This window comes from Callithrix jacchus, chromosome 4 (assembly GCF_049354715.1).
Source record: "Callithrix jacchus isolate 240 chromosome 4, calJac240_pri, whole genome shotgun sequence".
Taxonomy (NCBI): domain Eukaryota; kingdom Metazoa; phylum Chordata; class Mammalia; order Primates; family Cebidae; genus Callithrix; species Callithrix jacchus.
This window is the reverse complement of record NC_133505.1, coordinates 135,948,386-135,976,147: the sequence shown is the minus strand read 5'-3', so window position 1 is coordinate 135,976,147 and position 27,762 is coordinate 135,948,386. Positions and strand designations below refer to the sequence as shown.

General features: G+C 36.8%; 1 protein-coding gene across 2 annotated transcripts in view; it reads right to left on the bottom strand.

The window, feature by feature from the left end:
• Positions 1-27,762, bottom strand: part of LAMA2 (laminin subunit alpha 2) — a 637,958-nt gene that overhangs the window by 142,534 nt on the left and 467,662 nt on the right. For both annotated transcript variants that reach the window (XM_054254427.2, XM_054254428.2), the window contains exons 31-34: positions 22,849-22,935; positions 18,870-19,063; positions 7,347-7,489; positions 3,734-3,832 (exon numbers count right to left, since the gene is read on the bottom strand). In XM_054254427.2, the coding sequence (XP_054110402.2) occupies positions 3,734-3,832; positions 7,347-7,489; positions 18,870-19,063; positions 22,849-22,935 (523 nt within the window). The remainder of the gene's footprint in view (positions 1-3,733; positions 3,833-7,346; positions 7,490-18,869; positions 19,064-22,848; positions 22,936-27,762) is intronic.

Genomic DNA, 27,762 nt, shown 5'->3' with positions numbered 1-27,762 from the left:
ATACTGGAGGATAAAACAGAGATGGCTTAAGTAGGAGAAAGTATGGGCTTTAAGAGGAAGTGATGAGTTTAGTTTGAGATGTCCGATCTTTAGTAAGGCACACAGGGCCAAAGCAGGAGAATGAAGTCAGCCTTGAAAATAATAGATTTATGAATTAACAGCTCATATGTGGCAACTGAAGACCAAAGAAAGCGTTACAGAGTGAGAGGAAACATGGACTGAGGCCTAGGTCCCGAGGAGCACCAACTTTGAAGGGATGATGAGAGGAAGAGCCTTAGAAAGGAAGGTTGGAGAATTAAGAGAAAAACAGAGAGAGGAGAGTATGTCAAGAAAAAAGGAAAGATCAAAGCTGGCAATTGCTGCAGAGATTTCAAGTAAAATTAATAGAGCATCCAGTGGCTTTAGTTACCAGATTGTCATTGGTTATCTTACAAAAAACAGTTTCAGTAGTGGGCTGGGAGTGAAAATCCAGACAGCAGTGGAGTGAGAAATAAATACAGACTTGTCTCCAAGTCTTCAAAAATTTTGGCTCTGAAAAAAGAAAGGAACCAAGGACAATAGCTGTAGAGGGACGTAGAGTCATCGTTAAAAAGCATCTTAATATTCCATACATATTGTAGGGCAGTTCGAAATATGTTTAACGTAATTCTCATACTTGAGGAACTTGAGTTCTTCTGATGAGTAAAAGAAAATGGCAACAAATCAAAATGCATTGAAAGAGATATATGATTATGTAGTGTTTTCTTACTTTATACATTAATTAAAACATATCAAAATACATTTTAAATGTGAGTTATCAGAAGGAATAATATCCTCTTTACCCAGGGATATTAGGGAATTAGATTTCCCCGTTAAAAAGAATGAGCATGGCTAGACGTGGTAGCTCACACCTGTAACCCCAGCACTTTGGGAGGCCAAGGTAGGCGGATCACCCGAGGTTGGGAGTTCAAGACCAGTCTGACCAACAAGGAGAAACCCAGTCTCTACTAAAAAATACAAAATTAGCCAGGCATGGTGGTGCATGCCTGTAATCTCAGCTACTCAGGAGGCTGAGGCAGGAGAATTGCTTGAAGCCGGGAGGCAGAGGTTGCAGTGAGCCAAGATTGCACCATTGCACTCCAGCCTGGGCAACAAGAGCAAAACTCTGTCTAAAAAAAAAAAGGAGTATAAAATATAAAGGCCCTTAGAGAAGAGAGGGCAGCTCCTACAGCAGTCATGTAGGATCAGGCTTGCCATGTGTGGAGCAACAGAAACTCTCCTTTATTGCAAGTGGGAATGCAAACTAGCAATGACCATTTGGAAAACATTTTGGCAATTTCTTTCAAAACTCAATATACGCTTACCATACAATTTAGCAATCATGCTCCTTCATCTTCACCCAAATAGGTTGGAAACTTATGTCCATGCGAAAGTCTGCACAAAGATGTTTACAGCAACTTGATTTATACTGCCAAAATTTGGAAGCAACCAGATGCCCTTCAGTAGGGAAATTAATAAACTGTGATATGTCTGGACAATGAAATAATATTCAGCACTACAAAGAAATGAGCTAGAAAGCCATGAAAAAATATGGAGAAACCTTAAGTGCATATTACCAAGGGAAAGAAGCCAATATGAAAAAGCACCATATTGTATAATTCCAGCTCTATATTCCAAAAAAGGCAAAACTATTGATGTAGTTAAAAAATGAGTCATTGCCAGGGGTCAAGGAGGATGGAGGTATGAGTAGGTGAAGCATAGAGGATTTTTTAGTGAGTAAAACTTTTCTATACTGTAATATAATGGTGGACATATGTCATAATGCATTTGTCCAAACCCATAGAATGTACAACAGCAAGAGCAAACCCTAATGTAAACTATGGACTTTGGCTGATGAGGAGGTATCAGCTTAGGTTTATCAATTATAATAAATGTACCAGTCTGGTGGGGGAGGTTGACAGTGGGGAAGCTGTGAGGACAGGGAGTAGATACGAGAACTCTCTGAATTTTATACACTATTTTTCTTTCAACTTTAAACTGCTCTAAAAAATAAAGTCTGTTTAAAAAATGTAATGTGAGAGAATCTGCTGGAAAGATTAAAGAGTGTAGGCTGAGACATAATGAAGACTTGACACTCTTAATGAAATACTTGTGTCTCTAAGGTCAGATCATTAGACAATTCTAAACCAGTGAGGGCAACGACTGTGCAGTTTTGCTCACACCTCTATCCCCTGTGTCTGTCATAATCCCTAGAACATGGGAGACCCCCAATAAGTATTAGTAAAGTGAATGAATGAATGCACAAATGAAATGACACTTATTGCATGGAATTTTTTTCTAATTACCCCAATCAGATGAAATTGTTCTATTATTACAAATTTCTCAAGAATTTCTTCCAATTTTATTTCATATTTTATTATATACTTGCATGCAGTTGTCTGATATTGTCCTACATACACCTAAATGCGATGTACACACACACACACACACACACACCCCGAAAGTTCTTTGAAGACAGATGAGCCTCACTCTTATTTTTCATCTGCCAACACTTAACTTAGGCTTTGTATGTTATGAACATTTATGTGTGCTTGTTGAATTGATTTATTCTGCCATGACCTGTTAAAAAATTCCTATTTATTAGTAATCACATAACAAATATGAATTCTTTTATATTAAATTAATATGAGATAAATGCACTCAATTTAATCTAATGTCTACATATATTTGGCAAGAAACGCCATGTTGTATCTCTACATTCTATATTGTTGCTATGAGATTCTGAAAAAGTTCGTATGCTATTGTAACCTCAGGCCATTGTTTAGCATTATGTGCTCAGAAGCCTATTTGATATCCCTGTGGAAATTTTCCTAAACCAACAGAAGGTTATGTAGGAAAAGTACTGGGCCACTGGGAATCTTGAGGCTGGGTCCTGCTCAAGTCCCTGGGTTTAGCGAATTGTGTGGCCATCGTTAATTTGGTTCACTGTCATGGCCTGACGCAGCTCTTCCTTAAAATACAAAATGGACTAGATAATCTCCCGGAATCTTCTAGCTCCAATGTTCTTTATCATTTAAAGCTCTTAGATCATCAAATTAGATCTTTACTTTGCAGCCCAGTATCTCACTTCATGCATATTTCTGGCCACAAGATGGCGGGCTTTATGTTGATTTCTTCATTCTCTAACAGCAAAAAGTTTTTAATGCCATTGCAGTTTTGAAAATTTAAAATTTCCAATTCCTTGAAAAGCCTGATAAATGCAACATGGACTTTACATTCTGACTTTTAAATGTGTCTTCAGTGCTTTGGAGTCTCAAAATAGAGACGATTTTCTCTTTTGTGTAAAACTGATTTACACTGTATTTCTATATGAATGCAAAAATCCCACGATGAGATTAAAGAGACCACAAGTATTTTCACGTGTTTTTCTTTCTCTTTACATAATTGAGGATAGTGCTTTTGGAATTTAGAACAGATAACACCATAGAGGCTACTGAATAAAGTTCTCAAAATACACTGTCATTCTGGACTTTTTAGCCATCGTTCTTGATAATTTCCAGGTATCCCAAACTTTTCTGTGGGCTACTGATTTCTATTATTTGATTTGAAGCAGAAGTGGCAAGTCCCAATACAGTTGTTTTATATACCAGATAGGGAATTAAGAAGGCGACTGGCATTTCAGAACTTCGGAGTAATTTTCCTTAATTTACATAATCCGTCTGCCTTCAGAAGATTCACAATTTTGCCAACTTACCCTGGTCAGCAGCTCATTCATTTCGGTGACAAGAGTGTTCAGATTGCCCTCTGCCAGCTGAATAAGCCTCGCTGGGGCTCGCTGAGGTGAGAGCGAGTGCTGAAAAAAATTCCATCACATTTTAGTAAATGGCCTTGCAGTAATCAGTGTTTAACAGAACACATTTTTCTATGTATACAGGGAAGTTAGCCTTCTCACATTCAAAGAAAAGAGAAGGAAACTATTCAATTGGGCACTTATACATTGGGTGTCATGCCAAATATTCAGGTAAGTAATAAAAATTGCAGTGATTTATTGAGAAATTACTATGTGCCAGGCTTTCTTTGTTTTTTTCATCTAATTCTCACATCTCTATGAGGGTTAAGTGTATTCCATTTTATAAGTGAGCAAACTGGCTTGAAGAGAGTCAAACATGTGCAGGAGATCACACAGTCAGTAAGGGGTAGAGTTAAGATAACCTCCTTGTCTGGCTCATTTAAGGCTCCCATTCCAATTAACAGAGTCACAGATAGCAGGTAAAAAAGAGAATGGCAGTCCTTGACATAGGGACCTGTCAAGGCACTAACTAACTGGCCTGCCCTTGGTGTTGCTAGGAACTGGCCTGGCACTCACAGAGAGGCCATATTTTTTCCTGTGAAACATAAATAATCTCATAGGACGCTAACATTAGACAAGATCATTTGGAGCCAGTGATGAATGAAACAAACAAACAAACAAACAAAAAAATGAGACTACCCTGTAATGTCTAAGCACAGACAAAACCATAGCAGGTTTTGTGCAGACCACAAAACTACCCCAACCCCCCACTTCCTGGCTAATATGAGTGACCACTGCCTCCTTATCATAGCTTTATCCTCCCTCTGTTCTTCCCTCTCTCTGGATAGAATTCACAGAATATTCACAGAATTACTTCCATTTCCAAATAGCACCCAGTTGAGTGCCACCTGAAATTACCTAGTACAACCTCAAATGCTGGAAGTTATTCCTAACACCTTCTTACTGAGACAGCCCACAGTTCCCCATGGTGTTCCATGTCCCTTGTTGCAACAAGTTAATAATCCCCACTTTGTCCCATCACATGTGTGCCCTTGATGGTCTTTGGCTGGAACTTGGGGAGCACTGACATAGTTAGATTGAGCAAAGTGAAATAATATTTTATAATATCAGAAGGTGATCCTCAGTATACAAAGGTCAAATGAATGATGGAAGGAAAACAAAACACACCATTAAGAAAGACTAGAATTTCAGGAAAATCCAGGTCATCTTGATCAATACCCAGCCAGAAGTGGATGGCTCACTGAATCCCTTGGCTTAGACAATGTTCAGCCTCTTCTACAGCCTCATCATCCATTGCTTAAGTATTGGTTTTAAAATGTTTTATGTTCAACTAAAATGTTTTCTTTTCTAGTTTTATTTTTCTGCATTCCCTCCACATACACACACAAAATAACTGATCAGTATTCTTTTTATTAAAACTCTTTGCATCCCTGAGTACTGGGACTACAAGGTAAACTCAGGTTCCTCTGCCTGACTTTCAAGGTTGTCCTTCATATCACCCTGCCTCACTGAAGTCCCCAGCCTTATCTCTCACTAGCAGGTCTGACTTAATATCTGCCAGACAGGCCTAATTCACACCACTGCCTCTGCTCACATGGCTCTGTTAAGCACAGCTGCCTTCTCCCTGTGTCCTCATATGGCAGAGAGATCTCCAGATACCGTTACATTGGGGGTCAGGGCTTGCTGTGGTCAGAACGTTTGTGTCCTTCCAATATTCATGTGTTGAAATCCTAGTCCCAATGTGATGATATCAGGAGAGAGAGCCTTTGAGAAGTGATTAAGTATGAGAACATAGGCTTCATGATTGGGATTGGTGCGCTTATTAAAGAGACCCCAGAGAGCTAGCTATCCTTTCCCTCAGTATCGAGATATTAAATGCATTAAGTGTGAGGACATAGCAAGAAGTCTCCCTCTATGAGGAACAGGCCTTCACTAGATGTTGAACCTGCTGGTACCCTGATCTTAGGCTTCCCAGTCTCAGAACTGTGAGAAATACATTTCTATTGTTTATAAGCTAATCAGTTAGCAGCTCCAATGGACTATAATAGACCTTCAACATGAATTTCAGGGAAATATAAATATTTAGACCATGATAACTTTCTTATTTCTTGGAGTTTCTGTAAAAGCTATGTATGGTAATCCATGTTAGACTTCAGTCAATTGCCTAGCTTTTCAATTAATGTTAGTTATTCTTGGTGTCATAATTGTTGTTTTTTTCTTCTGAAAAATAGGGATAATAATACTTACCTTAAATGTTATGGTCAGAATTAAAGAATACATTCCCTGAAAGAGTATCTACCAATACCTAGTGAATAAATCTTAGATGCCTTCCTCTAGAGCAATCAATACTCCTCTGACTATTAAAATCGGATCTACTCTTCAAATTCCAACAGAAATTATACTCTCAGTAATGGTACATTCCTGGTTACTCTGAACCTTACTGATTTCTCCAATATTTGTACTCTAGTGTACTTTGAATGTTTGTAAAACACATGGTGATTATGTATTTTTGCTAATTGCTTGATTATTGTTTAATGATTATTTTTAAAGCACATAGAATCTACATTTCCTAAGGGTAGTGAAGATACTAAAAGAGTCGTGAAATCCCCGGGAACCAAGTGCAATGCTGAGGTGTTCTATAATTTCTCAACAAATATCTGAGAAGTGACTGAAAGTAAGTTGACACCGTCCATCTTTTTCATCAGGTGAAACAACCCCAAGTTCCTTAATGTTTTCTCCTACCCTGTCAACTACCAAAAGCTTTAACCATGTTTTAGAACAGTGTTTATCAAACTAATGCTTGTTGAAGAACTTTTAAAGTTCTACTAGTTCTCTAGTACAAGTTTCTAATCATGTGTTTTCATTTTGATGATAACCTTAGATATTAATGTAAGTATTTCTGGATGCCAGGCTAGGCAGCTGAGAAATGAATATGGCCACCTGATCTCAGTGACTATATTTGCCTGTGTGTTTGACCCTTTGGCAGGCTGAGCACATAATTCACATAAACTTGCCAAGTGATGCTCATGTGTCATTTCAGGACCCTTTGCAGGGGGTTTTCTGGTTCAAATGTAGTAAGGTAGGAGAACTGAGTTCACCTCTGGTGGAAAAACTGTGCGGAAATAGTCAACGTTCTATTCTTGTTGCAAGCAGCAATTTCCATTCAGCCAAACTCATGTTACTTTATATTAATGTTTTTAATTTGAATTTTATTGGTTTTGTAGGGTTTTGTAAGGATTAATTTGTCTTGATTTTATAGAGCTGTGAGTATAAAGGGTTCACACCTGACTTTATGTTTGTACATATTTAAGAAACATAATAAAACTGATTTAGGCCAGACACTGGGGGGTACATGAGATACTTTTCCCTTAATAGAAATCTGTATATTATAGTTCTTGAGTTTGAAAAACATTGGTTAGTAAAGTCTCTGAATTTCCCTAACAGCTGTGTCCCTTATTTGGGGCTGCGGGAAGAACATTTACCAATTACAGCCAATACCACTTGTGAAGCATCTGTCACCTTGTCCCTGGCCCTTGTTATTGCTGCTCCAACCTACCTTTAGCTCCTCAGTCATATTTTCAAGACCATACAGCATTTTATATGGCGCAGGCAGCGGGCCGGTGAGGTTGATGTTCATGGCCATCTGCTCCAGGCGAGCCAAGTCACCGAGAAGAAGGCCGCTGCACTCATCTCCACAAACTGCGAAAGGGAAGCGACAAAGAGCAGTTACTCCAAAGAATTCAGCTCCGAAGTATTTTATGGTCCAAAAACAATCCCGTGAAAGATGAAGCTACTCATCTCAGAACGTCAATGCTACTATCAAAGGGATGATGGTTGAAAAGAGGTAAGAGCAACAACAAAAGTTCTGGTGGTACGCATGCTCATGCAGATATGCATGTCACCCAGAACTTGAATCACAGGCGATAACACAAACCGAGGGACCAAAGAGGAGGAGCAAATATATTTGGGGAGAAAAACCGTATTGCATAAGTGTAGAAGATTTCCTTTAAGGCATAGACTATAACATTAAAAATGCTCCCCCTCCCCAAATCCTCACATGAGCAATCTAAAGGAGCCTGTCCAGAGGGAATAAAAGATGCTCCAGAGTCTAAATGTGCAATGCAAATGTGCTGTGCTCCATAGATTGCACTGGAGGAAATCACAGGAATTTGACCTCCACATGCTTCATGTAGTACACATTCAACAAGTACATACATTTTTAGCTTGATATCTATTGAGTAGAATAAAAAAAAAAATCAAAAGAAGGCCGGGTGCTATGGCACACGCCTGTTATCCCAGCGCTTTGGGAGGCTGAGGTGTGTGGATCACCTGAGGTCAGGAGTTCAAGACCAGCCTGACCAACATGGTAAAACCCTGTATCTACTAAAAATACAAAAATTAGCCTGGTGTGGTGGTGGGTGTCTGTAGTCCCAGCTACTCAGGTGGCTGAGGTGGGAGACTCGCTTGAACTGGGGAGGCAGAGGTTGCAGTGAGCTGAGATAGTGCCACTGCACAGAGCGAGACAGAGCGAGACTCCATCTCAAAAACAACAAACAAAACTAAAACCAAAGTCAAAAGAAAAACAATCTTTTCTTTTGTAGTGTTTTTTCTTATAACATTTATTCACTTATTTATTTGCCAACTCTTCCTCTTTATCCCTCAGTCTCTTGCTACCCATGATTAGATGCAGTCTCACAAATCCCTACTTTGATGATTACCCTCTTTCAGTCTTATAGATAATTCCTAAGGGCCAGAAAAACTGTATTCTTTAAGTAGCTAAGAATGTTAATATGCTACCAGATACGGTTTGGCTCTGTGTGCTCATCCAAATCTCATGTTGAAATGTAATCCCCAATGGTGGATATGAGGCCTGGTGGGAGGTGTTGAATCACTGGAGTGGTTTCTAATGGCTTAGCACCATCCCCTTAGTGCTGTTCTCCTGACAGAGTTCTCATGAGACCTGGTTATTTAAAAGTATGTGCCACCTCCAGGCCCCACTTCCTCTTGCTCTGCCCATGTGAAGACGCCTGCTCTGGCTTTGCCTTCTGCCATAAGTAAAATTTCCCTGAGGCCACCCCAGCCATATTTCCTGTTGGAAGCATGATGGAACCATGAGCCAATTAAACCTCTTTTCTTTATAAATAATCCAGTCTGAGGCATTTCTTTATAGCAATGTGAGAATGGACTAATATACTAACTATAATATTTTTGGCCATCAAAGAGGTACTAATCAAATTTGCTGGTAGGGGCCAGGATTGGTGGTAGAATTGGGGGAGAGAAAAATGGATTGTTGTCTCTTAATTATGGAATAAATCTCATAAATAGTAGTATAATTTCTAAAATTAACATATATTGATTCTTTTGGCAGATTTAAAAAACATGCATATTTTTAGTTTTGCATTGCAGAGTAGTGAGGTGTATCTTCCTGCCAAGGAGCAGAAATTGCCACATGTAGAATATGCCCTCATGTATACAGTTATAATTTCTTACATTCTGCAGATAGAGGTATCAATTCTATACACATGTTAGAATAGAGGAAAATACACAGCATGGAAAATACTGAGAATTGGAGCAGCTTTGGATCATGCCCAAACTTGGCAAGAATTCAATTAGTTCTCTAAATAGCGGTCCCCTGAGCTGCTTAATGGAGAGAAAACCATTAACTGGTGCTTGTAAACAAAGAGAAGGAGGACGGAGGGTGATTTTTTGATAGGACAGCAGCTAGAGGTGAGTTACAATATCACTTCACAGGGATTAAACTGCCCTGGCAGGGCTTTTAATAAATCAGCTCCTTGCAGGTGACACCTGCAACTGTAGAGTGTCACCTGCAGGGATTTTGCAAGCTCCTGGTGCTTTACAAGCTGAGTGAACAAAGAGGATTTGGAGGCAAGAGCAGAAGTCTGGAACTAGGGCCGTATCTCGTACTCTTCTCCTAGCCAGAATGAAAAACAATTTGCACTGCATGGACACCAAGTAAAAAGAAGAGACTATTTTGGCTTCATAGCCCCATTCAATGCAAACCTTCAACCCACCTGTCTAGATTAAACAATTACAGAAAACACAACACGAACTCAATTAAGTGCCAAATTGACCATGTCTAAACACAAAGTTCTGCAGTCTGGTCCTCAAGCTTTAGTGAGCCTCAGAATCACCTGCAGGACTTTCGGGAATCCCAGAGGGCTGGTCCACATCCCCAGTGTTTCTGAACCAGGGAAAATGGCTCAGAGACGGGCAGATGACTTTTGATGGGCAGATCAACTCCCACTATGGGAGGCTTGAGATGGGGAGAGGTCAGGAGTTTGAGACCAGCCTGGCCAACATGGTGAAACCCCATTTCTACTAAAAATACAAAAATGAGCCAGGTATGCTGGCATATGCCTGTAGTTCCAGCTACGCAGGAGTCTGAGGTGGGAGTATTTCTCGAACCCGAGAGGTAGAGGCTGCAGTGAGCCTAGATCATGCCTCTGCACTCCAGCCTGGGTGACAGAGCGAGACACCCTCTCAAAAAAAAATGTTACTGTTAATACTCCTTCGCCACACCTCCCATTAAGAGGTGAAATCTATTTCCCTTTCCCTTGAAAGGGTTGGCTTTGCAACATACTCTGACCAACAGAATGTGGCAGAGGAACATAGTGAATTTTGCAGTTTCTGCTTTCACACTCTTGGACCTCTGCTGCCTTGAGATCAATCTCGGGCTAGCCTCCTTGAGGAAGGGAGGCAATGTGAGAGACGGAAGGGCAATTGAGTCTCCAACTTCGGCTTGAGGCCACTGGGAGCGCCTACGCATCACATTGGAAGATCTGTCCAACTGAGCTCAGCCCAAATCGCCAACCTACAGAACCATGAAGATGTATACACTAGTTGTTTTAAGCTACTAAACTTTGGAATGTACAACTGATACAATAGATAACTGATACACTTCTTCAAGTTTTGCAAGTGTGATTCAGATCAGAGACTCTCAAGTTGAAATTCATAGGTTAAAAACAAGCATTAGTAGCCATTTAAATTTTCCTAGGACTTGAGAAGAATAGGAAGGTTCCTTTCCAACTAAGCCCAAGTTGATCATTGTTTTAAAAGTTCCACTTGACTTCTAGTGAAGATGTATTTTTGGCAGATGTTCTTAGGATGTAAGCAAGTAATTTGCTCCTTTTTCAACCTCTAAGATCTTGAAAGACACTCAATAATGATAATAGGATGTTTCCCCATGCTTTTTAGGGCAGTGTGTGCCTTTGATAGCAAACACTAAATTATTCTTTAATTTATTTATAGAGTGTAATCTACCTATTTCCAAGAAGTAATTGAGTCAGTTTGTTAATAATAGCATGGCTAGATACTCCTTACTAGATGGTTCCAGAAATTTCCAGGGAAAGTACCTATCGTTTTCTCAGTTTTTACTTCATATAAGAATAAACCTGGGACTGGAAGGCAGAACCAGATCTGATGTACTGTAATATGCTACAGAGTAAATTGGTGCACTAGAATGCCAAGAGGCATGATGAATACTGATTTTTCTCTCATTTATTCTATCCCCTGCCCATCTGTTTTGGTTTCTCATCTTCAGTTGTTGAAATGAAAATGTATTTAATTGCTCTTTCAAGGGCTCATACATTCCATTTTACGTCTCTGTGTCCAAAGGTTTATTATTATCCCATGTCTTATGGTCTCTGTATTTGCTTTTTGAGGAACAAAGTACAAACACATTTCCATAAGTGAAAGGTAAGTTTTACAGTATGCTCCAAGTAATATACTAACATCTGTCTGAGTGGGTCAGAAAGACTTATGAATATGACAGCCATGGGAATTTTTTCAAAGCTTCTGTACAAGTCTAGCTCATGAAGTTATAAGGTAAACACATGGGAAAATGTGCCCTTTACATAATGATTTCCTATTTTATTCTGACACAGAATATTTCACTTACACCAAAGCTACTTCTATTTGCCCTCAAAAAGTCCAAAGTGTCTGGTAACAAACATTGGAAATGGAATGCAAATTAAAACCAAATTTAATTCACCATAATAGGGAAGATCTGAAAAACGTGTAGTGACGGGAAATAGTCACATTGTGTAAACAACTGTTCTTTGATAAAGTGCAGTAACGGCTCAGTGTAAATTAACACCTGTCTTACAATCAAGACCTCAAAGAACCTCTCCAAATCATTCTACAAATTTAGCAGTACAGATAAGGTTACAAAGTAAAATCCTGCCTAAAATGCACAGGAGCAAAAGCAAATATTTCAAGACCATGATTATATTTTACATGACTAAATGTTTCTGAGGCTTTGCCTATAAAAGCGTCAGGATAAATTTGTGTCTAATATTAACAAACGCAGTACTAAATTCAGATTGTTATAGCTGGGCACATGTAAGGGGCAAATCATGCAGCCAGGATTACAGATCTTTCTGTTAGTAATTAGTACAAAATATTGCATTTCTAACAGGGTTCCCCATGCATAATAACTACTGGCTTACTGTCACAAAAAAAATCACAGGCTGCATCCAAACCAAAGAAGCTAAAGCTAAAATGAGGACACTGAGTATTTTTGAAGGGGCCAAAGCTATTAACGAATTTTAGTTAGAAATGCATAAATTCTATGCTCTAATCAAACAGGAATAAAATGAGTAAATAAACGTTTTTAACAAAAGATAAAATTACATGTTAAGGTGTGTATTTTAAATTAACTCTTCTAGATGAATGCCATTGATGGTTCCCTGGATCTGACTTTCACATTTCTCACTTTCCCTTACCCCCTTCAAAAAGAAACTTCTACATTAGCATACATTTAGGGCTTATTAAAATGCATTTAGTTGTTCTACTTTAAAATAAATATCTTCTAAAATAAAAATTTGGTTTTAGAATCATTAAGAATGCCTTTTAACCTTTCATTTCTTTTAATAGAGAGGGAAGCTGTAGGCTTCAGCTGAGACTGATGAATTTGCTGATGGACTGTTATGATGTATATGTTATATGTATACATCAAATACAATTCTACATATAATACACATGAAAAACAATATGGTTTAAAGATGGTGTTGCCCTTCAAAACCCTAATGGAAACTTTGAAAATACTATAAGTAATAATGAGATAATAGTTTTTATCTACACAACAGTCACTACATGACAGGCAGTGTATTACATTTTGCCATCATTATCTCACTTAATATTTATAGAAATCCTACGAGGTAAGTACATTTATATCCTCATTTTACAGATGAGAAAAATAGTCACAACCAGGGTGTTTAAGAATTTATAAATAATGCATGTGAAGGAATTAAAGATAAATTTAAGGTGGCCATAAAAGTGGTTTTCAGTGACTTGAAGACCCTAGAATTAGAGATAATAATAGAAAACTGAAAGTCAGCCTAAACTAAAGAAAATATTTCATCAGAAACTGATGAGTTGCACGAAATATCAGGTCTTTGGGGAAAAAGTGGTCATATAATAACAATGATGATAACGATGCCTAGAATTTATTGAGTACCTATTAGGCTTAGATACTTCACATACATGTATGTAGTATTTTACATCTATTTTATGGAAGATAAAAATGCAGTTTAGGAAATTAAATAATGTCACACAAATTGCAAGCTAGGATTCAAACCTCCTGTAGCCAGTTCATAACACCATGCTTCCTTGCATTAGGATACTATCTGTTTCAGGGATGTCACAGAAAAAGAGAAGGCTAGACCAGTTTAATCATTACTTCTAACTCCGAGATTACATGATTCTATTGTCTTTCAAGGCCAATAAAACCTCCTGGACTTTGCCAGAGTAGAAATTGTAATCAAAGTAGAGTTTAGTTTACTCTTAAAATAAAACTCGCTGAAAACAAAGGCAACAGTGATCAGCTTTCTCTAACCAACAATGCAACTGTGCAACTCCTTAATCTGCTAACAGAACAGCCTCCTTAACAATATACAAACCACTGAGACTGATATCTAACAACTAGGAAAATCATCGAGAATCACAGGGATAGTCACCATTCTACACATTGTTAGCCTGGACCAATGCTAAGGTTGACTACAAGAAACTCAAATATCTTTTACTAACAAAACAAATGAGTAGAAGGTGCACACAAGGTGAACCGAAAATGTTTATATAGATTGCCTGACACCTGGATGCAAACATGACATAGCTTAGTGTTACAGAAAACTATAACATACGTGCTGTCTTTTAAATAAGAACTTACTGGAGGAGCAGTGAGTAGGAGCAGAGAGAGGATGACATTTAGCGGGTACAACAAAGTTTTAGATCAATAATCAGCCTCTGGAGATCAATTGATGTTTATCATCATTTTTTAGACTAGGAAAGTCCTGTTTTTCTTACAGTAACAACCACATTCTATGTTGTTTCTGTTCCCATACATGGGGAGCAGTAACTGCCATTAGTAACCATCTTTGATTATAAATGTACAATAGTGTTCTAGTGGTGATATAATAGTCTCTGCATTATTGTGATCAGATCTTTTTTTGGCAACTGGCTATTAAAAACAACAATGTTGATTATGTCTCTGTGGAATAGTATCAAAGTAGGATACAACTTCAGACTTCAGGTTTCACCAAGTGGCTGGAAGTTGCCTATTTTACAGAGTTAAGGTAAATTACCACATTTATCTCAGGTGGCAAGTAGAAAACAAACTTTGTGATCACTTTGCAAATTGGCAAACAAAGTGTATGTTTTATTTAAAAAACTATATGCTAGCATTGAAATAGATTGTGACTATAAATAATAAAAGCTGATATATCCCAAATACCTTACTGTGCAGTGATTAAAAATACACAACATCAATTTGATATTTATAAAATGCTATTTCAGGCACTTTTAATGAAGTAATATCTTGCCAACAGATACTAATTTTAATTTCTGTTCTCTAGGAGAGTCATATATTTTACTATGCCACTCATAATCTATTTTACATCAAATGAGTTATGCTGTGTTACTTATATGAGTTTACAGAAAATAGGATATGAACAAATCCAAGTTTGTGTTTCACAATACTAAACTTTACTGTTAAGCAAATAATGGTTTCTTTGTTCATTTTTAAGTTTCTTGAAGGCAGGTTGGTTGTTCTCATTTTATAAAATGACATGTGAACTATGAGTGAGAGTTGAAAGAGGAGGATGGGTTTGTATTAATTTATCAAGAAGAAATCTAGGGCTGGGTGCATGGCTCATGTCTATAATCCCAGCACTTTGGGAGGCTGAGGCGGGTGGATCATGAAGTCAAGAGATTGAGACCATCCTGGTCAACACGGTGAAACTCCGTCTCTACTAAAAATATAAAAATTAGCTGGGCATGACGGCGCTTGCTTGTAGTCCCAGCTACTTGGGAGGCTGAGGCAGGAGAATTGCTTGAACCCAGGAGGCAGAGGTTGCAGTGAGCTGAGATCTCACCATTGCACTCCAGCCTGGGCAACAAGAGTGAAACTCTGTCTCAAAAAAAAAAAAAAGAAGAAATCTTAATTTGGGAGATTAATAAAATATCTCTTTAGAACTCACCAACATACATAACATTGTAAAGCTGTCCCAAAAAATTCCTTTTAGAAAAAAAAAAAAGCCTGTGAAGTTAATCTGGGCACCCAGCTAATATCTTTTCTTCTACATAGAAGAAAATCTCTACTTGACAATCTCTGATGAAAATGAATCTACCATAAATGCCACAATGTTTTAAATCATAGAGGAGTCTCAAAGGTTAGCAGAAAAAAATATGTCATTATTGGGCTTATATATACTTAACATTTCTCATTTTTAATTTTAGCTTATTTGATATTTATTTTTAATCTAGGTAGAATGGGCTCTAAACATAGAAGCATTAAATGAATAAAGGGCTGAATTCATTAGTGTTGAATACATTGGCTAAGCCACATTTGCTTTCTCTGTTTTGTATCAGTAGCCAGCATAAAGATTAAGAAAATAAGATTTGTAAGACTGACCCATGTTCAAATCACAGATCTATTGAAAAGTCACCAAGAAATGACTGAACCTACCTAAATTCAGGTTTTTTTTTTTTTTTTAATCACACATTGACAAGGAATGGGAATGTTACAAGAATGAAAAGAACCGCATATAAAATGCTTAACGTAGTGCCGGGCAAATGGTAAGTCAAGGTGAGCCTCTAAATAAATTTACTATTATGATGAACCCCTGTGTGGTAAAAGGGACTTTAGAGAATGCCTGGAATCTAACGATGAATAAATTGCTTAGTTATGCCCAGGAACTGACTCTGCATGGTGGGGCTGAATTTAGGTCACTAACTATGAAAGACTGTGATGTCTAAATAGTTCCTAATGTGGACACAGATTATTTGTGTAAATTTTTTATGATAGTAGTGAAAATGAACATATAAAAGGCCTGTATGCTATAAAAAAATCCGCTTTGGATCCAGCAAAATCTGGGCCCACTCACTGGTAACTGTCCCTGGAAGCTATAAATACCTTTTAGGGACCTTGGTGGTCAAGGGAAGTGCTTTCACAATTCCTGAACTGGCTTTGTTTTGCCTGATCTCTTCAGCAGAATTTTATATCCTTTGTGAAATAAGAGCCTAATCTAAATTGATAGCGAGTGCATAGATTCCTTTCACCAATATGCAAATTATATGAGGTAATGCAATGATCTGGCTTAGGTCATTTATCACGCATTTCTTTCTATACAAATCCATGATGTGGACCAGTCTAAATTATATTTCCCAGTGAAGTAACTAAAAGAAGCAAAATTAACTCTTGTACAATACATGCTACTATACTGAGTATTTACTTATTCTGAGTAATAGGAGAAGGTTCATTTTCTGTAGTCAGAACCATATTAACAATAGGCACTGCAGACATTTTCTTACTACATATGAATTCTCTTGCTGGAGCCATGCCACCTCCCTTACTCTCACCCCCAGGCCTTATACAATTCCACCACATGTGCTAAGCCAAGTCCCGCAGATCGAACGCACCAGGTGAATCCATTTTTTGGTCTCTCACATTAATTTTGCTTAAGGATACAGAAATATATTGAAAGGAGAATTGAGAATAAGTCAGAGTTACATCCTCACTTGGTGTCTTATTTTCTCTCATTTCAGAACTAGGAGTAGAAACTGAATCCTGGGAAAGGCTAAGATCGTAGAATCATGGCATATTTTCCCATAACTGGAGAAATTTCAGAAAAAAAGATAAAAAGTCTAAAGACACTCTGTGTAACAATTCTTAGAGTTAACTTAATGAAAGGTGAAGAGAAAACATTCCCAGAGTTAAGTGGAAATCACTAATGCTTAAGAGCAGTATTTGGAAAATCTATACAGTGTAATTATAAGATAATTAATTGTGCTTTAGAAAAAGGGTCTAGTTATCAAAAACAATTTTATCATTTAATAATATTTCCTGGAAGAAAAATTGCTATTATTTAATCCTCTAAAAGAATATAAACACTGCTAGTCCAGCAACTGAACTAAATACCACGTATAACCCCGGCAAATACATCTCCTTGCAGGACAAGAATAAAGCAAACAGGCATCATAAAATTGGTGGCGCTCTGTAACTGAAGGATTGGCCCTTTTGTTAATATCACATGGGACACGTGGAGATTAGAAACTCACATATGTGACAGGGAAAAGATGAGTTAAGATTTCTAATGATAAATGTATTCAAAATGATAAAAAAGTATAGATCGTCAACAATAACAATGACAACTTAATTGTTGTTGATGGGCAGAATGCCAATTCTCTTTAAAAAAAAAGTTCCAAAAATAATCTCATTATATTATCTTCCCGTATTGTTTAATTTTTGTGCTTAACATTGATATGATCTTTTTATTTCAAGTTTCCTTCTGGATAATTAATAAAAGTGATAATTAATAATTCAATGCCTGTTTCATGTTTACATTAAGAATATCTATATATTATCTAGTTAATTATGTGCATGTTAATAATTTATTTAACTTGAAAGCAATATTATAAAATGCTTTAGCCGTTTACTTCTTTAATTATCATTAAAATACATCATTATACTTGGGAAGAATGAGTGGGCATATACTAACTAAATACGACAATATGAAAAGTATTTGATAGTACATTTAATCTCTCCCCTCCCACCTACCTTTACATTTATTTTCAGTGTAATACATTTTCATTAAAGACAATTAAAATACAAAGAAAAAATGATTTTGAAATCTATTTTCCCAAATAACAACCAGTCTTAACTTTTTAGTGTATTTTTTAATCTAGCTTTAGCTTCTGAGGTAACTCTTACAAAACTAGAACACAAAAACTCTTCTCTTTAAAATATAAATAAGATATAGACACAAACAAGATGCTAAAACAAGAAATATTGACATGCATAAATAACATGAAAATAGGTAAATGTTTAAATAAAAGGTGCTAAAGTAAATTTCCTTAAGAAAAAGAATACCATAGAACAGCACTCCTTCCTTAAATTTATAAATAACCTATTTTGGATCTGAATGTATGCAAGATCCAAGAATTATATTTAGCTGCTGATTTCAATGTATTTTCAATATGGCACTACTGAATCCAGAAGCAGTAAGAAAAAAGAGAGACAGCAAGAGAGCAAACTGCTCTCCATTTATTGTACATGAGTAAAAATACTTGACTTCATTGTTACTGCTTACAGGTTTTGTAGTTCAAGAGGAAGTTATGAAGCAGTATGACCATGGATTTTCGTAAAAGCTGGGAAAAGAAACATCAGTTGTCACTCAAGGCTTAAGTCAATTACATATTGAGGAGGATTCTAAAATTTTTAATATAGTCAGATCTTTAATCTGTCACAAAGGCAATGCCAACTTGAAGCAAAAGTGCAACCCTGAGATGGACAATAAAATAAAATGCCTATAGGAGCTTCACTGTAGGTCTTTCAATGAACTGACTAAAGCATGCTGAGGATTTTCTCAGCTGTTCTTGGCTCAGCAGGATGGACACAAAATCAGCAGGTGAACAGCAGAAGGTGGATAGATAGTGTCAGAATGAAGGTAGAACTAGCCGTTGCAAAAAAGAAAGATGTATTGGGGGTCAGTCTTTCTCACTGGAAATTAGACAGAAATGGAATCGAGGCCTCCAAAACAAAAAGCAAAGTTAGTATACGTACAAACACACTCCCTGCCCTCGCGTGCATGCCAGTGCTTGCAGCCGTCACACTTCCTTCCCGTGGCTCCGGGTCGGCACGTGCAGAATCCCGTGACAGGGTCACAGGGCACAGGTAGTGAGCCATAGGGATCACACTCACATTCTTGGCAGGAGCCTCCCGGGCTGCTTGGACTGCCAGTATAGCCAGGGGCACACCTGAATTGAAACAGTGACAAAGCAAAAGAGGTTAATAGCAAGTCCAAGTCATTTCTCCACATTGTTGTTGTATGTATGTGTGGTCTTTCGTTTTGATGAAACAAAACTGATAGCAAGAGTCCATATAACAGTAAACTTTTTCTGTAAAGGGCTGGATAGTAAATAGTTGGCTTTGCCGGACATAGGAAAAAATCCAGATTATGCAGTGAAAAAGAAATAAAATTTTTAAGCATTCTGCTGTTCTTGTTGATGGAATTCAAAATATAATAATAATAATAGAGTCAAATTATTTTATAATATCAGTCTACTAATGAAAGAATGGGATTCTTTCTGAGGTTTGAAATTATCCTTCATTTGCATTATAATTTAGTACTTCTTATCATCAAATTGATTGTAAATGTGTACCTGTAACAACAGTTCTTAACTGAGTGCCATATAGAATAAAAAATGGGCCAAATTTGGCCTGTGGGCCATAGGTTTTCACTGCTCTAGATCATAAACTTTTCTGTTAAGTCCTCTTGTAAAATTAGAGATGAATAAAATTCTATATTGACTTCTGGGCTTTCCTATACTCATGAATTTCAGAGCTCAAAATAACCAAAGAACAAAACCCATTAATTTTACTAATGAGGAAAAAGAGGCAAGTTAAGTGGCAATAGGCTACTCAGGTTTTCTATTTAATTTTATTCATCTTTTCTTTTTACTATATCTTCCTCAAGATGGAGTTTTCATGTGTATCTGTGGAAGTGGGTTAATGATATGCAAACAAAATATATAAAACTGATTTTGAAAATTACAAAGAGAATCCAACTGGATGAACCCTAAACACAAGCCATTAATTGGTTCTTCCACCTATCTATGCATCCATTCACCTAAGTGTATTTCACTCCGGGTTATGACACTGGGAGTGGTAACTTTACATGTTGCTAGCAGGGCCAGACATTCTGGTTTGCCCAGGACAATTTCATATTACCTGTTGTTTTGACATAATTGCTATAAACACTTCCTGTTTTTAATATAGTGTCCCAGATTGGACAACAAGTTATATATATTATGGTCAGTGTCAATATAACCGACAGTTAGAATTTTTGTTCAACAGGCAAGTATGTAAGGAAGTTGAGAGACAGTAGGAAATTGGGGCCAAAAACTATAAATACTGACAAGATAATCATAGACCATCTTTAGCAGCCTGAGACTGTGAAATCTGCATGGCTGACTGTGAAAGTTAATTCATCCTGTGCTGGTTAGAAAAGGCAAAACATGAAGAAAACTATTTGTGACATTAGGCTTTTATACATTTATGTTTTTGATTATTTTCTTTTCAATGAAAAATTACAAATATTCAATGAAAGTAGCATTAAAGTCCACTTAAATGGTTTCCTAACATTTATAGGCAAAATAATTGTATTCTAAGCAGATTCAGATTGATTAAATGTTCAAAGAGATTATTACAAGAGTATTGAAAATAAAATATGGGGAGAGGTTTCTGTATTACAGGGAAACTCAAGAAATTTAAGCAGCTTTAGACCTAACCTGATCAGTCTGGGCAGGTCAAAAGATTATTTAAATAATTCAAGAAGCTCTCAGTGCTGGAACAAATTTATTTGGAAGGTTACAATAAAAATTTAACCAAGAACTTTGGTTTAATAGCTGAATAAAAGCAATTTTTTTTCTGAGAAATATAACCTGATTATTTATATGTTAGAGATGATGAATGCAAAGCTGTAACAACATTTGAGGACTGGAAAAACAGTTTATGCCACTCACATTTGATGCTGTATGACCCTGCTCATCTATATGCTATACAAACTGTCAGCTCTTATTGATTAAATATTACTGGATATTAAAAAATAAATTTTCTGTAATCATTCTGCTTTAAGACAATAATTTGTTATTTTAGTATACCCTTCTAGCCTTTTCTGTACACAAGCTTTTATAGATAATGGTAACTACAATGTATAAATGTAGCTATACTATAAAAAAGTTTTTTCATGAATTACTGTAGATAATCTTTTTGGTGTCCAGTGATGCTGTTAGTCACCATCCTACCAGTGTTTAAAGGTACAGGAAATGAGTATTAGCCTAACCATAAATACCAAAGCTCACTGGTGGATATTAACAAGTATGTGCTTGTATCACCTATATCTATATCCAAATGATGTACATATCTTTAGAACAAATGAAAATATTTTTAGATTTTGTGTGGCTGTGAGTTTCTTAATTGCTGCTAATTTCTGTTGGCATGGAAATTGTAAATCCACCGTTTTATACATATGCTATTGTTGGATATTATGTTTAGAGTTACCACATGCAGATTTATTTAGAAATATATTTTACAAATACATAAAAATTGCATTGGGATTTATAAAACATAAATGTAATTACTTAGTTACTAATTGCCATTATTAATACAGTTATCACTGGTTATATAAAATAAAACTCTTAAGTAGGTGCTGATAATTAGTATTAGTTTGTATTTCCAAAGAAACTTATCATTTAAGTGTTCCTAGGAGAATCTAGCAAAGGAGTGGGTAAAGCAGGACACGGAAAAGAAGGACTCTAAGCAAAGGTGTGATTTCAGGTGATGTCCCAGTCTCAGTCTGATTCCATGGAGTGCTCTGGAGCATAAAATAAAATCTTAAAACTTGTTCCACTTAGGTGCCAAAGAGCTGAACTTCGTACTCTCATACTGGTTAGTCACGGGCCATTGCAGGAAGGTGAGGTAAGTCCTCAGTCCTTTCTGCCTCTTCTGTTGGAGAGAAGGCTTCAGTGTAGGTGCCTAGGTGGGCACCAACAGTGTCCTTTACACACTATTGTCACAATATTAGTGTAGAGTAGGTGGCCTATTAATGATTCCTGACATTATAGATGAGGCAAATGGAACCTAGGTGAATTGTTGGAGTTGAGCGAAGTCCACAGATCTTTATTAAACTTTTATATTGGTATCAGTTATGTTAAAATTGTCATGTGTATAATGTTAGTAGTTAATTTCAGTAACTCTCTGTTATATTAGAGATAATACCTAAAATGTACTAAAAGTGGTGGTGACGAGTTTGAATATACAGGATACTGATCTTACAGAAAATATGTATCTAGAAGATATTAATTGCAACCATTCTAGGCAATCAGTTTGGAATTGTATTCCCTAATTTACCATTTGGATTACATTCAGAATTCAATTTAACAGCTGTATACATGCATTATGAGACTTTGTAAGCAATATGGTAGGAGAAAACACTTGATATTGTTCGCTATTGGAAAGGAAAATTGAATGACAAATATTTTATTGTTGGGGTACTAATTAAAAATTCTTGATATTATTTATCTTTTGAGTTATGTATACACTTGCTGGTCTAGTGTCATAGTACTCAGGGCAATGACGTGAATGCAGTTACTTTCAAGCAATATTTTCCAGTGCATTAGAATAAGAAAAGTGTAGCCAGTTTTTTATTAGTAGTAACTACTGCTAAGCTTTTGAAAATGGATTTATTTGTTCTTATAAAATTACATATTTAAGTATAAAATTATATGTATATTAAAGCATAAATTAGATAATTGTGAAATAGCTTAGAATCTTTGAGAAAGTCTAAACATACGGTGGACATAAACAACTTTCTTTGGACAAATTCTAACATACACAAGTAGTTTTGAAAGCATTATAATTTAAACTACTAGAGGATATGCAAAAAATGATGGTCTTCAAATAATGAATATTTTCCTGTTGTGACTCTTTACCATATAATCTCTATGTATCATTACTCTGTACGTTTCAGGACTGTCGGTACCTTTCACAGTACTGGCCTTCATACCCCCGTGGACAAGCTGTGCAGCGGTAGTCTTCAAGGCCTTCTGCGACACAAGAGGGGCTGAAACTGAATCAGAAGGAAAAGGATTGCAAAAACTTTTTATTCCATTTATTTTATAAAATCAAGTATTCCTATCCATTATCAAGGTTACTGGGACATACTTTTAGGTGGCGATGAAGAGCATCTTTATAATTATTGCTGAAGTTCTTATTTAAGGGTAGGACATCACAATGAAAAATGATTAGTAATACTAACTGAGTATATATTGTTTGGTTTTCGATGGATTAAAAATGCATCACACAAAGCATGTGAATATTCTGGAATTTAATAATGAGGTGACAGCTATGAATATACTAAACATCCAGCAAAACTGTCCTATTGTTCACTAATCAGAAGAAAAGCCAGACTAGAATTTATGCATATTTGTCTGATAGTGGAATAGCTATTACTTAATATCTTTTAGGTTGAAAAAAAAAGGGGCATAAAATCTATATAATTTCTTTTTCCTGAAAACTCAGCCCAAATGGGCACTGGTGCTTCAACACATGAAGTGTGAATAAATGTTTCACTTGGGATAAAAGAGTATCTTTTCTAATTTACATCCAGATTTCAAACTACATTTTACTTTGAACACAAAGCAATGTGATTTAGTGTGAGGAGAGAAGAAGGGAAAGCTTTTTCTATGAGAATGACTGTTTTATGGTCTTTTCTAATAATTAGATCTTGTATAACTTCCCCGATGTTTCTAGTACAATGCTGGCAGACCACAGGCAGTCTGTCTTGCTCCAGGATTTCTAATGATCTTATTCAATAAAAGATGGACTTCACAAGTCTTGAAAACTAAACTACATTAACATGTAGTTTTGGGTTGTTACAGTTTCTCTCAGCTTCATTCCCATTAGGTAAAACTGAGTGATGCGCTGGAAACTCAGGAAGAAAAAACATCTATCTGGCAGAACCTTAATGCTGCAAACACCAGTTTTCTTTTTGCTGCTTCACTAAATCAGTTGATGCTGAACAAGCAATAAGAGTTATAGGCCAGGCCCACAGATCCTTTGGTCAGGTTTAGGATCTATTAGGACCTAACGTTAACTGTCTTGTAATACATTAAATCAATAGTACATGCATGAGTAATAAACTCCAACTTTTGCAAAATATGTGAACAAATTGATCTACTCACAAACTCGTTATCCAACGAATTTCTTTTTGCCTTCACAAAAAATAAACTTATAATTGACACACTCTGCCAAATTTTTAGCTCATTAATTTTAAGCCTAATACTGAGTGCATCTGTGCCTCACACATTCACAAACATGCAAATGCACACACGCACACACGCACACACTCTTATACATACATGGGCTCTAAAAACCAGATTTTAGATATTTCCAGTGCAGTTCTAAAGAGCTAGTATGATCAAATTACATTTCGCTATAGTAAAATAACAAAATGTCAATAAACAAATAAAATGTTTAAAGTATTGTACAGGAATGTAGTAATTCTTGAAAAGTTGAAATAATTTTTTTCAAATTATGGTATTATAGTGGATTGCACTGTTTCCTTATATCACATAAAAGGTTTTCTGGAGGGAGTAGGAATTCCATCTCATTTGAAGCTTGAGTTTATTCTTTCTGTTCACAACTCCCTTATCTGTTCTCAATTCTTGTTTTGTCTGCAGCGCTGCTCAGAAATCCTCGTGCTTTTCTCATGGTGACCATCTTTTACATTTCCTCTGGCTGCTAATTCCAACTCCCCTCAACAGAATTTTTAAATTCACAGAGTTTGCTCTCTGTATTGTTTCCTAAGGACATTGCAGAGATAAATGAGCTTTTTGGAAGCCACTTCCTTCTGGTTGTGACCCCAGTTTCCTGGTTGTTCCTTTTTGGTTTCCTTTGCTGGATCTATGGCATGTCCTTGATCTCCTAACCTGCTTCACAATTCAGTTTTCTGATTTCTGCTCCCTTCTCCTCTCTCTTCTAAATGATCTCACTTAGTCCTAAGGGCTTTAAATACTGCGCATACCCTCACAGATCTAAAACTAAGTTTCTCCCCCTTCAAAAATACACCAGACCTTTCCCTAATTTTCCCCATCCCAGTCAATGGTCACTCTATGTTTCCATTTGCTCTGCTGAAAACCATGGTGTCAACCATGTCTCCTCTCTCACACTTCACCTATCTTCTATCAGCAAATGCTGCTGGTACTCTCATCAATAATACCACTGGATTATCCTGTACCAAGTCACCTCTTGCCACTGGAAGATTTTTAGCCTTCAGGACATTTAGATATTCATTAGAGCTTTGCTGACTTCATTTCCTATCACTCTCTTCTCATTCACTCTGTTCCTGCCACCCTGGTCTCTTGTTGTCTGCCAAGCATGGGCCAAGTATGTGTCTGTCTCTGGGCCAGTGCATCAACTTTTCTCTCTGAGGGCGCTGCTATTCCTGCAGGTATTCACATGGCTCCCACCATGCACATTTCTGCACAAGTCTCATCTATTTGTGAAGATCATTGACCAGCTTATCATAAAATCATATCTAAGTCACTCTAAATCCATTAAGGCTCCTTTATTTCTCCTGGTAGTACTTGTCATTGTCTGATATTATATTATATATCTATTTCTTTATTTTACTCTCCTATAAAAAAAATGAGCTCCAGAAGCTGGGAAGCATGGACTATTTTGTTCACTTATGTATCCCCAGTAGGAAGAGCCATGCCGAGCATTGAGTTGGGCCCTCATTAACTTTTGCCTGAATAAAGAAATAAATAACATATTATGGTGACCTGCAAGAAATTTACAATTCAGTATAAGAGACAGATATGTACACTTATAGGACAGGACACATCTTTTATCTTTTATTCATAGTGTTGGGATGAAGTATATGCTTAGTAAATGGTTCATCTTCTGAAAGAATGATTGAAATAACAACGTGAAGTAAAACATGTTGTATACAAAATGTACAAAATGCATGCTATGCTATGGATAGGTTTTTGTGGCAGAGGTGGGGTCTGAAAAATGCCTTTAAAAGTAAGTTAGATTTCACAGGGATTGTCTCAGTGAATAGCAAGAGCAAACTGCTAATGATGTTTAGATAAATGCAAGAAACGCCAAGCTTGGTATCATGTAGAATGGAGTTGAGGGCGTGCAGCCTGGAAAGGTAGTCAGATTGCAGAGGTTTCTAATTCTCAGCCAAGAGTCCGATCTTTCCTTGGGAAGGCAGTGGAAACTTCTAAGGTATGTGAGCACTGGCACTGTGACATAAGAGTTAAACGTCTACCATATTTGTTTTGGTACGATATCACGAGGACTTGAACTAATGCCGTGGAAATGAGTCAGTAGTCACTCATCACGCCTCCATATTTTTCACTGACTGCACAGATTGAAGTCACAAATTTGAGATATCTCGGCCTCCTCCATCTATTCCTTAGAAACTGTTTTTATCTTGGGGAAAAGTGCCTCTTTTCTTTGCCCTGGCTGGTTTCTTTACTTCACATTTTGATTCTTCTCTTCTCACCATATATAGATCTTCACTTTATTAATTAGCCTAATCTGTCCCAAGCCTTAGGTTGTGATATTAGTGACTCATGAAATCCATTCAGTAGGTTTTGACTGAAATTTTTTTCTAAAAATGTAAAATAATAAAATTAAATAAATGGTATGGTCTATAATGCTTATATTTAGATATCTACACACAAGTTTTTGTGTGTTTCTGACTTATGATGTAAAAAAGTCTTTCTTACAGTGGGTGCAATCAGTAAAATTTGAAAGTCACTGAACTTGCCATTTTAATTGGATATTTTGATTCTTTCAGGGTCTTTTGCATAAAAATTTACTCAAATTATACAAATCATGTAAAACAACAATGAAACAAAAATGAAAACACTCTGATATTGATTCTGCAAACTAATCATGGTGGTATGCCATCATTTCATTCTTGAAATTTCTTTAAAATGTAAATGCAAATTCTGCTTTCCCTATTGATGCTCAAAACTCATCAGTGACTCTTAGAGTACAACCACAGGAGCAACCCAGACTGGGCTACCATGTTGATAACAAAATGTCAAGTTACCTTTTAGGTGCACGGAGCCAAAAACTGCAAGTCATGTAGCTTGGGCTACAGCCCAAGCATGTTCAACAGAAAAACTTTGACCTCTAACAACACCAGGAACCAACTATTCCTCCCCTTGAAACAACAAGACTGGGACAAAACCAGAAACTGAACGCTGGAACTCTTCAAAAATGAGGGGTCCATTGGCCCAGAAGATCCACGGCTAATATCTGCCTTAATATACCTTAACGTAAGTGATCACACTTGAAACTCTCCAATCAGACTTTGCCAAGCCATCATTTCTCAGTCCTTTCTCTTGCCTTCTGATCCCTTGAAACTTGCCCCATATCCCAAATTAGAAAGACAGTTGAACCTAACTCTTGTCTCCTTGCTAACCAATTTTGCAATAAAGCCTTTCTTTTCTCAAATACCAGTGCCAAAGTTACTGGCTTCTCTGTGCTTCAGGCAGCAAGCCCATTCATTTGCTCAATCACAATAGTCAATTGCCACCATATTCATTGGGTCTCCCTTGTGAGAGCAGCAATTGATGCTATTCACTGCTCCTCTCTCTCTTGGTGTCAATCAATGGCAGTGCCACCTGGGTTCCCTTTCTTCTGACTGCTCCTGCCTTGGCTCTACTTTTTCTTCCTTCCCAGCATAAAGTCCCATCTTTCCTTCTTTCTATATGCTTGCCTTGGATAACATTAGCCTGGGAAATCTTATCCAACTTTAATTCACTTATTAACATATCTCTTCCTTCATCTGCTCCTGCAATTTTCAGATTTCCATTTCCTGTAGCTATTTGCATATTTCCATTCAGACAGATATGTTCTATCAATTTAAACC